At 39.7% G+C, this 11610-nt stretch overlaps 1 protein-coding gene across 2 annotated transcripts; it reads right to left on the bottom strand.

Moving 5' to 3' along the window:
- Positions 1-21: 21 nt before the first annotated feature.
- mov10a (Mov10 RISC complex RNA helicase a) lies at positions 22-11093 on the bottom strand. 2 transcript variants are annotated; one of them, XM_053315045.1, is made up of 22 exons: positions 10758-11090; positions 10564-10669; positions 10221-10408; positions 8494-8735; positions 8161-8407; positions 7828-7968; positions 7299-7461; positions 6899-7050; positions 6422-6592; positions 6161-6308; positions 5171-5332; positions 4561-4664; positions 4341-4438; positions 3374-3472; positions 3132-3240; positions 2905-3022; positions 1821-2012; positions 1655-1726; positions 1345-1470; positions 1146-1234; positions 768-886; positions 22-591 (listed from the first exon to the last, which is right to left on the bottom strand). In XM_053315045.1, exons 1-22 carry the CDS (start codon positions 10877-10879, stop codon positions 527-529), a joined length of 3033 nt encoding a protein of 1010 aa, XP_053171020.1. In that variant the 5' UTR covers positions 10880-11090; the 3' UTR covers positions 22-526. The 2 variants fall into 2 exon arrangements, with proteins under 2 accessions (XP_053171020.1, XP_053171021.1); XM_053315046.1 differs by lacking the exon at positions 22-591 and having other exon boundaries at positions 763-886; positions 10758-11093.
- Positions 11094-11610: the final 517 nt, after the last annotated feature.

Genomic DNA, 11610 nt, shown 5'->3' with positions numbered 1-11610 from the left:
TCATGACAATGTGCAATGCAATGCGGTTCAAAAGTTTATTTTTCAATCCTCAACTGTTTTTAGAAAGGAATAAAGGATTTAAAAAAGAGACACTGACTTGTAAAGTGCAAACAGCAATAAGACATAGTGATAAATTCCTGAGAAACAGAACAGTCTGTTCTTTATCGTCTAGCCCAGAAAATGGATTGCCTGTGTGCAGCAATATTCATGTTAAGTGAATTCACTGTAAACGGCTGCTTTGACTCTGAGGAGACAAACTGAAAAAGTAAATACCAAAAGATGCAATGTCATTCATTGATCGTGGGATTGTCATCAGAAAGAGAGCACTGTTTATTGCAACAAAATATGCAAATTGCTCTTAGAAAAGTTCATAGAAGATATTTTTAAGTAATAGATGCCAATGTTGTGTTTAAAGCACAAAGAGAGAAAAATGAAATGCTGACACTACTTTATGTATTTAAATCAATGGTCTTTTGTGATTGACACTGCTAATACTTGATCTTGTGTTTGTTTTCTAAAGAAGATATCAATGCTCATTTTTCCATTCTGGGTCCACATACAGCTGGAGAGGACTCTCCTCTGCCAAAGGACCTACAGCAAATGCAGAGAGATACAAAAGTTTAGTTTTGTGACTGATACTGAATGAATGTTTTGTTCAGATGCAGCTGGTTATTAGTTCAGCTGTAGATGGTTAAAGATCCAGTCAACCACACACCATCACTTGAGGGCAATCTGTCTCAGTTGAACTAGGTTACAGCCATACTAACTTTCAAAATCCATGTTGATTTTCAGGTTTGCCAATCTTGACACAATATCGTCTTCCCCTTCTGCATCTTTCAAGTCAAATCCAGTGTAACCCTTCTCCTGCATGCAGTAGTTGATGAACCTGCATTAAAATAAAAACACACAAATGAAGCCATCATGGAAGTGATGAGTGCTCAACTCCACAGACTGCATCTGCTGAGGAAAACTATGTGATGGAATCAAAAGCTCCAGAGCACCTACTAAATGCTACGTGAATTTTCCTCCATGAACTTTCAATATAAATAATCACATCATGTTTTAATGCAAAGCTGTTGTGTTTTCTGACAACTTTTGGTCTCTGAACCCTGTTAGAAGATCATCTGTGGCCTGCTTCGACTTACTTCTCCCAGGTGGGATCCTTGTTGAGGATCACAGGATTTCCCACGACTATCAGCAGGCACCTGGCTCTTGTCACGGCCACATTGAATCTCTGCAAGTACATACAGACATATAAAAACAAAAAATAAAACAGGAATAAATTAATGACCATTATAAAGATAAACATGCTGCTGATTTCATGTCGCTTTCTGTAACCAAGACCTTTTCATTTGACAAGAAACCAATGTTGAAGTCTTTGTCCAACTTGACGTAGTTGATGCTACTGCGGACAGTAGAAACCATTATGATCTTCCTCTCTTGTCCCTGAAACTCCTCCACAGACCCCACCTGATACCATGAAGAGAAACATTAATTATTGATTTTACTTGTGAATATAAGTAAACAGATGAACTCAGTCTTTCAGTTTTATTGTATTGATTCTGCTGAGAGAAGACCTAATACGAGCATCTTCGTGCTTGGTTCAGAGCATCAAACGATACAGCGTACTGTCTTTTACAGCAGCATCACTTACCTTGAGCTCTTTAAGATCATTCCATCCCTTCAGTGCTGAGGCAGACTTCAGAGCCTTTTGGATTTTCTCAACCTGTTAGAAAAATATGCATGGCCAGTTAAAAATCATTGTCCTTAAACTTTCTCTCCATGTCTCTAAAGCAAAATAAAACACCATGCAGGCTCACTTGTTTCCTGTATGGGGCGATTATCCCGATGTCTTTTGGAGAGAGTTTGGGGAGACCCTTCTTTCCTTGTGTTTCCAAAAGCTTGGTGAGGTAGTCGACCAGAACTTCAATCTCGGATACGTTGAAGAAAGACGGGCTGTTGGCTTCTCTCTCGTCTTTTCCCATCACCCCGTGGAAGATCACTGGGAAGCCCTGTAGCATTGAGTCAGCAGTTGTCAGTTATGTTTACAGTATATGATGATCATGTTGAATAGGTTTGTGCTGATGCTTCACAATAAATCTGAACAGTTCACCCAAAGCATTCTTATTCTGTTTACTCTATCTTCTATTTTGTTATTATTATTTAATCTCTGCTCAGTTTTGGCTACTGTGACACTAATCTGTCAAAGGTCTTTGAGTAGCCCCTGCAAGACTATGATGTTTGTTTTTTTCAAATGACAATTTTAAAGTTGCTTTTTTCCCCCCTTTTATTTCCTTTTGTTTAAATCAGCACACTTGTACATAATTTTACACAGAGAAGGCAAAAACATCCCACATCAAATATGGAAAAAAAAAGACTCTGCACTCTTATAGTAGCACAAATTCAAGTATTTAATAATACAACCTCTTGGTCAATAGGTGTTCATCAGGGCAAATGGCCAACTTTGTTTCCAAAGGATTTTTTTAAAATAATGACATCAAAATGTTTTATTTGATTGGTTTTGGTCTTTTTTTTAATTAAGAGGGACAGTTGAGTGAATTTTTATTTTGCTTCCATAAATAAAATAAAATCTGATAAAATTGGTGCAGCAGAGGTAATAAAAATATCCTAACTTGTAGTCCCTGGTATGGGTGACGGTCTAGCATCTCTGGATCTTAAACCTTCCATAATGTAACTCTATAGTATCTTTTGTATTCTCTGTGACTAGAAAATTTGACTTTGACATGTAAAATAAGAATAGTTCCCTTTTAAAAGGAAATACACTGTATGTGATTACATTACTCATTACATTTAACCACTCTGAATTGTTATGATATGGATGTTGAAATCATGAGAGAATTTTTGAGAAGTTAAAAAAAAAAAAAAAAATGCATGGTGGCTTACCTTTTTGGGAAGGTATTCCCAGTTGCAATAAGCCTTACGCTCCCACTGGTCAGCAAATACCTGCAGTTCATTCTCATAAAACAGCTCGTTGGGGATTTTCAGAATGGCCGGGTGAGACCTGAGTGAGGAGGGAGACCAAGAAGAAAGATGAAGACTTTTAATCAAACCAGCAGCATTCAAAACAAACCACTCTAAGACATAATCAAGTGATTATAGTGGAAATTCACCTGTAGTTTCGCAGCAGTTTTGTGACAAAGCGGCTGTCAAAGTGGCCAGAGTCTGAAGTCTTCTGATACAGACCGTTCTGTCTCATCAGCCTCTCCAGCAGAGAAAGCCCTGGAGGACATTCAAATATTATAACTGAGTAACGTGACATGTAATGAAACTAAACAGAAATAGATGATCTCAAATCCCACATTTCAATCAGTAAAAACAACAGATCGTAGAAATGCAATCGCCCTTGTCTCACCGAGTTCATACTGCAGTGCAAGAGGTGAACGAAGGATCGGTCCCAGCTGCTTGGGATCTCCTGCTAGCACCAACTGGCCCTTATCTGGATGGAGCAGGCCTGTGAAACAATGAATAACATGAATTTCATTACGATGAATTTTCATTTTTTTCATTAATATCGCACAGCTTTGTAGCCCTTACAAACTTTTCCAACAAGTTTGGTTTAAGTGCTGCTCAGACACTCTTGGACAATAATGCTCACACTCTGCAACCTTCTGGTCAGGTTTGCATAGTTGTGAAAATGTACAGAACTGCAATCTAAATGCTGTCCTCTACATTCCTCACATTCCTACTTCTGCCACTGGATGTGCTCACTGATGACCTGCACTGATGAGCCGCTGTGTTGGCATCAAATAGAGAAGTTGCATGCCTTCACAGAAGAGACCGAAGGAGTGCACCGGAAATCTGGATTGAGTCCCGCACAATAAACAGACTATGCACTTACTTCACTCCATCATAAGACTTTGCTCTGAGAGTATTGTTCTTTAAAGTGCAGTCTTTGAGAAAGAAAAGGTGATATTTTATTCTACTGCTACAATTAGTTTTTTAAATTAGCCTTTTTTTGAGAACAGCGGTAACAGTGTTCATTATCCCTTCTGAGTTTTGGTACAGTGTAAGACTTCATAAGATCTGATTCTTATACACTGTATTATGACACAAAGGAGGATAATCACTTCAGGTTTCATCAAAATCCAACCAGCAGTGCTTGAGATATTATCTGAGAAATCCTACTGGACAGATTAATGAATGCAATATCCATATATGACTTTACAGATAGCAGCATTTAAACTCAGTAAAATCAGTTACTCCTTATACATCTGCAAATACATCTGTTTTTTTTTAAACTTGGGAAGTGGATATAAGACTGTTTCATAAAAACTAAAAACTTATTGTACTAGACTGATATTCAGATATTTAGTGTTTACCTGCTATAGCAATGACGCACTCTGGCTCCACTGCTTGTCCCGCTTCATCCACAAACACATAGGTGAAATGACCGATGGGGATTCCTCCAGACACCAGTCTAAAAAACAAAGCAGTCTTTAGTTATATGCAAGTCCAAAATGTTGTGAAACATTAAAGGTTGATGTCAAAGTGTCTTTCAAATACTGAATAATTACAGTGTATGCAACAGTTGGCTCTTACCTGCCAGCTGTGACCATAGTTGTAACTAGGACTGTATACTTCATTAGAATCTTCTTCTTTGGAAACACAAAGCAGTCTTGTCTCTCATCCCAGTTACAATGTTTCTGAAAGAGCCAAAAGATGCACATGAAAAAAACAAAAAGAACATTTTCCATCCAACCATCTATTCATATTCTAATTAAAGCATTTGAAAGCCAGATATCTGTTTATTTGAGACTCTTATTATAATGTATGTTTTATGATCTACACATTTAATCCCCAAGAGTTTTACTAAGTAGGCAACAGATTTACATCTTATCTTTGATTACAATGATGGAGGATTCTTGCCTTTACCTGGTTACAACAGCAAACATCGTGATCAACTGATTATGAGGAATGTGGTGAGGATGCGTGCATATTTGCTTGAGTTACTCTGACACGTAAATATCTTTGCTTTCAGTTTTTATTCTTGAATATTATCAGTCCTACAAACCTAAAGATACACATCTGGTTGATGGGATCATTTCTATGTAAATCAAAACTAAATGTGATTATAGACAATTTAACACCAATAACACCTTGGCTGGGTCATGGCTAGACTGTTAATGTAAAAAAGCCAGCTGATGCTCACCAGTAGTTGCTTGGGAACGGTTCTCGGGTCTCGGCTGGTGGTGTACATTCGGTAAACCTGGTATGGATCCATGTGTACCATCAGTCTCTCACAGAGCAAGTCACATGCACTGTTTGAAGGAGCACAGGCCAGGATATGGGCTGACGGATCTGCCCTGCTGACCTGACAATGTAAGCAGAGGTTATTACTTTTATTATTACTGACAAATCAATGTAATGCAAAACAGATTTACTGCTGCTTTAGATAACAACACGTGCCTCTTAAAAGCAATAAAGAAACAATACATAGTAAAAAACACATTAATGCATGAATGAATTTGTTCAGGCCAATTAGAAGCCCAATAACATTATAGCTGATCTTAAGCTCAACATGTTACGTTTATAGGTCCATTAAAGCTTGTTATTTACTTCCATCACAGTAACGCTAGAACATCTCATCAGTCTACTAATACAGTTTTATGGGAGGAAATATTGAGCCCACAATTTGTCAGCTATCTAACAGAATAAATTTACTAAATATAGCCGAGGCTTTATGGAAAATTAAGTCTCCTTTTTGTGGCTGCCTCTTCTTTTATTGATGATCTGCTCCCCCTTACACGCCACACAAATAATAAATATTATTATAGAGACTTTATACTTCAGATCTAAAATTGAAGACAGTTACTGTGCAAACAAAAAATATGATTTTAATAAAAGCTTTCCTCTTAATGATAAAATCTCAAGACTGAGTGGGTATGGTTTGACCAGATTTGACTGTGGCGTCTCCCTGGCAACCAAAGCAAACAGATTATGATTTCTTTGTTTTTAAAATCTTATAGGGAGAAAAGGGTGATGTCACTTTACCAACAAGTCCCAAACCACTTCAATCCAGTCAGAGCACAGACAAAACACAAATACAGAAAAAACAGAAGTGTTCTAACTTAGAAGAGAATCAGAGAAGTTTCCATGTCTAACTGCAGCCTAATAATAGCACATCCTCTGTACTGAATACCTGATTCATGGCTTCCACCAGCGTAATTGTCTTTCCAGTTCCAGGAGGCCCGAACACAAGATGAGGAGCAGGCCTCGATGATCCGGCTACAATGCGTTGGACTGCAGCGTACTGCTCCGGGTTGTTTTCCAGCTGACGGTTAAACATCCTGGAGAATGTGGGAATAGATTTTTTTTTTTTTTTTTTTTTTTTTTTTTACACCTTTCAAATTGGGGAAAACACATTAAAGTAGAGTTCATATCTGAAATACAGGTACCATACCTGAGTTTAGGCATGGGGATATTAGACGCTGCTGCACCAGATGGGAACAGCACCTCACCGAGCTGATGTTTTGCTACCAAGTCCACCGCCCGATGCTGCAGCTTCAAGGGATACCGGTTGATTGTAAACTCCACATCAAACTTCATATTGCTAAGAAAAAACTGCAATAACCTAAAACAGAAGGAGAAAGCAAGGGAGGAAAAGTGTGTTAGGGCAACTTAAAGCATCATTAGACTGACATGGGTTGTAGCAGCAGTCACACTGTGAGAATTTTGTCCTAACATTTTGACACTGTCAATATTTTGGCTCTGGCTGTATTTGGTTGCCAAAGCTCTGAATTGGCCGTTGGTGGACCTGTCTCACAGTGCGATCTAGGACCTTCAGTTTTTTAAAACACATTTCTCTCACGATTGTAAACTTCCATCTCAGGCAGCCATGAATCAAACACTGTAAAGGAGCCTTTGATCCAGCTCTTACCTCCTTGAGAATCCAAGCTTCACACTGTCCAGCTCTACTCTGTGCACATATCCAGTGTATACAGTGATCGGCTCGACCGTCTCTCCAGATTTGGACGCCCTCAGACAATCTCCTCGAAGTACAGATGGCCGATTCTCAACCACACCAGGAACCTGTTAGGGAATACAAATGTTAGTCCTCGTTCTTATATCTTTTAAACACAGGTCACTAAGCTTACAGAACATTAGCAAACTTTCAGACGCCAAGTGCAGCAAACTAAATAGTGCAACTTTACACAAAAAAACTGGAGACAAAATAATGTCCATCAGATCACAGTATTAGCCTCTAATTGCTACTTAAAGCAAATAGATGAGTACAGTCAGCAGGAGGGCCATTATTCTGATGATGATGATTGTCTTACTCTGAGTGTAAGCAGCTTTTTGTTGCTGCGGTCTTGAGTCATGGTTTGATTGTTGAGGTCATACTTTCTGATGTCAAACTCCATCTGTATCTCTTCCAGGTGTAGCAGGAGGTGAAATCGTTGAGGGTAGTTCTTCATCTTTAAGGGAGAGTTGAGGAGACCCCTGGACATGACAGCACAGACACAAACATTGCATTCAAGGCAAGGTTAGTTCTGAAACTGCAACTATCGATTTATCTCCAGATTATTTTCTCAATTAATCGATTAATCGTTTTGTCTAGTGGAACATTTCTTAAAGTTCATACTGATATCTTCAAATGTCTTGTTTATCTGATCAAAAGTCCAAAATGTAAAGATATTCAGTGAATTATCATGTACACAGAAAAGCTTCCAATTCTCATATTCGAGAAGCAGCAACCAGCAATTTAGCAAGTGATGATCAACTAATCAATTAATCAACTACTCGTTGCAGTTCTAGTTAGCTTCATAAAGTGATAAATGTATTTAATTAGTGTTCAATCTTCCTTACTTCACCGATGGCAGGTTCTGTTTGGCAGCTTGAGAGAGGTACTCGGAGTCCTCCATCCTGGATTTAGCCAGTTCCTTTAGATAACGAGGGTACCTGTAGTCTCCTAATTTCATTGGCATCTTTAGACGCTGGGTGACAGAACTACAGGGAGGAACCACACACAAACACAACATGACTGTAGTCAGCATTAATAAAACACAAGTTCAGTAACCAGTATGGGTGCAGTCGCTGATCAAGCTCAATTACAAGTGAAGAAAATAGTTTTTAATAACCAGGCAAGTGGTTTCTAATATGAGTTTCAGACTGGTATATAATAAGTTTTTAATAGCTTACCTCTCAGGAGGCACTCCCTCCACTACCACAGTGTCAACAGGCTTGCGTGTGACCATCTGAAATGGTTTGTAAGGAGACACAGGCCCCAGCTCCACAGCCAGCGGGGTCTTGGCTGCAGCTTCCATCTCCTTCACGATGCAGAAGGGCACAGATCCTGGTTGATCTGGGCAGAACTCAAAGTACATCGTGGCAGGAAAATATCCATAGTGGTTCAGCTTGTACTTGACCAAAACTTCATAGCTTTCCCCTGTGGGGGCAAAAAGAAAAGCACAGAAGGAGCTGTGAGCATTAATTACCTCTTCAGAGGGAGGTGATGAGTGTTAGTTGTCTCACCAGGACACAGGAACAGTGGGCAGACTCTGGTCACTCTCCTCTCGTCCTCCAGAGTGAAACAGCGTATCTTGTGTAGGGCAGTGTAGTAGGTGAAGTGGATGGAATTGTTTCCCTTGTTTGCGATGTTGAACCTGACGGTGAACAACTCCTTCAGACGATCCACAGTGAACTGAACCTTCCCACTGCTCGCCACGGGGTCAGAGGTGATCTCAATGCCCCCCTTGTCAGCTGTCAACTCTTTCCTGTGACATAGAGGCAATATCAGGCTGCAGAGTTAGTTCTACTGTAAATCAATATGGTGTGAAAATACTGCAAAGCCAATGCATCCTGGTGGCTGAGCAGCATATAATGCATACTGTGTAACTACAACTTTCACAGTCTGAGTCTGAGTAGAGATATATGCATTCCCCGCTGTTTCTATTCCTTTTTTTCTCTGGACTGTCTGCTGTCAAATAAAAGGAAAAACTGCCATGGAAATAATCCAGAAAGTCATTTCATACAGTAAGTTCAACACATTATTTTTCTCATAGTGAAAAGAAATATGCTATGAATGCACAATGGAGTTACTCTGCCTCACAGGTTTCATTCAGTTGCCGTTTTTACTGGCTTTATTTTGGGTCATTACTGAATGATTCCTTGCTTTTGGACATCCCTGATATTTGAAGACATAAATTACAGCATTTAGAAATTAAATACTGTTGTGGAGGAAGTTGGACCCTTAACAAAACCTTGCCCCTTCCCCCACCCAAAAAAGACAATAAAGTCCAGCAGCATCCATTTCCTGAGAAGAGTTAACCTCCCACACTCAACACATTCACAGAGTACGTACACAGTCACAGTAACAGCTAGCAGACAAACTAAATAACTCAAATCAAGTCAATTTTATTCATATAGCACCAAAAGAGCACTTTTCAAATAGTCTAGTGTTAAAGTCTCCCTGCACTTAAAGATGTGTTTTTCTGGAGCTTCACCATGCAGAGTTTGACACTAGAAGACATTCACATTCACCTGCTCCAAAGAAACAGCTTCCCTCTTCTCTGCGCTCACCTTATATCTGACTTTAAGACATGTACCTGTGAGCTTTATTTGTGACATCACAACTCAACCCAATCCAAGTCAAACCTGGAGTGTCCAGTGTACAAATCTTGTGTCCAGTAGTTAAACTTTTCAAATGAACAATATTTGCATATTCTGGACTCTTCAGAGAGGGAGAAGGAGTCTTAAATGAATGTATTAGTAACATCATTAAAGTATTGTGCACTATAGATGCATTCACTAACGTTACACTTCTTCCTCTGAGAGTTTCCCCAGTTCCTGCCCCGCTCCTATTGTTTTCAATGTTGACTGACTGTTTGTCATTGTGCCACTCTCTCTTTTCTCCTTTCTCTTTTATCTCTCTCTCTCTCCCTCAACCCCAACCGGTCAAGGCAGCTGGCCAACCACCTAGGGCCCGGTTCTTCCTGAGGTTTCTTCCTGTTAAAGAGTTTTTCCTTGCCACTGTCACCAAGTGCTTGCTCATGGGAGAATGTTGGGTCTCTTTGAATTAAATCAAAGGGTACGGTCTGGACCTGCTCTGTGTAAAAAGTGCCTTGAGATTACTTTTGTTGTGATTTGGCGATGAATAAATAAATAAATAAATAAAAATGTCTGGAGCACTGGACCAAACCAGTTTCCCTTTGTGTGGGATAATAAAGTTGATCTGAATCTGAGTATTCAAACAAACTTACCGGTTAGCTTTTAACTTTTTTATGATTTCTGTAGCCAGCTTTTTCTTGGGGGTCAGCACAGGAGTCACCGGTGTGGAGGGGGCCGAGGAGCGTGGAGGTGTCTCGGCTGTCTTCTGAGGGCTAGGGCTGGGACTTTGTAAGTCCTGAGGGGCCCGGGGCCTCCTCCACTGGTCACAGTACACTCGAACCTGCAGTGAGGATAAAAAATATTATGATGCTTCCTCATTTTGTTTCTGTGTTTCCTTCCCAGCTGCTGCAAAACAACAAAACATGTCCTGGCTTAAACATTTCCTCACAATAGCAGACAGCTATGCAGGAATATGAGTCTAGGCCTATATCTTACCTGGGGTTTGACATTTATGTAGATTTCCCCTTGTTTTATGTGGGCTTTGTTGAATTTCAGGAGAGCATAAACAACATTGGAAAAGCTAGGATCTCTTATTCCCTCTCTGTAAACAGACACACACAAACAGAAAGTAAGTTATGGGAGTTATACACAACACCTGTGACGCACACACTTGTGTCCTTGCAGCTCACCTGCCCTTAAATTCAGAGTAGTATATTTCACGAAGTTCCTTTTTATTAGTGTTGGATATCCTGTCTCCCAGAAATTCAATGAAGTCCAGTCCGGATTCAAGCGAGTCGATAACCGACGGCATGTTTGATGTTACAGTCCGCTACTGCTGACAATCATCTGACTGAAATCAGGAAGTTGATCGGCTGCTGGACATCGATCACCGGGGGATTTCCTCAACCATTAATGTGGGCGTGAAGTGTGAATGCGCTCTCACAGTGAGGATATTTCCACACTTTACGTATTTTGCGTAACTTTGGCGTTGACTGTTAACGCGGGCGTCGATTTCTCACATGTTTGATGGGTGAAAATATAGCTTTCATGATTTATAGATCTTATACAGGGCGCAGTTTAGCGCAAATGTTGTGCTGATGAACGCTCCCCAATGGCTCAGGATAAGGGACCGTCTCTAACTAACTAACACAAACTGAGCGAAAACACCTCTGACACGTGACAAAAACACCTGATGAAACAAATAACTGAGAGCTACATGTTCTGTCTTTAATTGTCTTTAAAATGGCTTAAATTAAAATGTCTTTATTAGTGTCATATCATGAGTTTACAGGCTTGATCAGACATGTTGTTTGTTGACACTCCCTTGCTCATTACATAATCACCGACAGAGCAGGTACACATAATTAAGTGTTTTGTTGTGTAAAATGGATCATTGATCATCAGCCAGTTAATATCAGTGGTGGAACAGATCCTTTACTTAAGCAAAAGTATTAAGATAACAATGTAAAATGACTTCCTGCATGAACATTTCTCCTTAAGTAAAAGTATAAGTATTATCAGCTTGGTGTAGTTAAAGTATTG

This window comes from Scomber japonicus, chromosome 3 (assembly GCF_027409825.1).
Source record: "Scomber japonicus isolate fScoJap1 chromosome 3, fScoJap1.pri, whole genome shotgun sequence".
Taxonomy (NCBI): Eukaryota; Metazoa; Chordata; class Actinopteri; order Scombriformes; family Scombridae; genus Scomber; species Scomber japonicus.
Note: the sequence above shows the minus strand (reverse complement) of the source record. Positions and strands in the feature narration are given on the sequence as shown.

Bases quoted from the DNA above. Each gene is read 5' to 3' on its own strand.
- mov10a (XM_053315045.1), bottom strand. From the start codon at position 10,879: ATGCCGTCGGTTATCGACTCGCTTGAATCCGGACTGGACTTCATTGAA. The intron at 7,462-7,827 runs GTAAGGAAGATT...TGTCATGTCCAG, and splicing joins CAGAACCTGCCATCGGTGAA to GGGTCTCCTCAACTCTCCCT. The intron at 4,439-4,560 runs GTAAGAGCCAAC...TTTGTTTTTTAG, and splicing joins ACTATGGTCACAGCTGGCAG to ACTGGTGTCTGGAGGAATCC.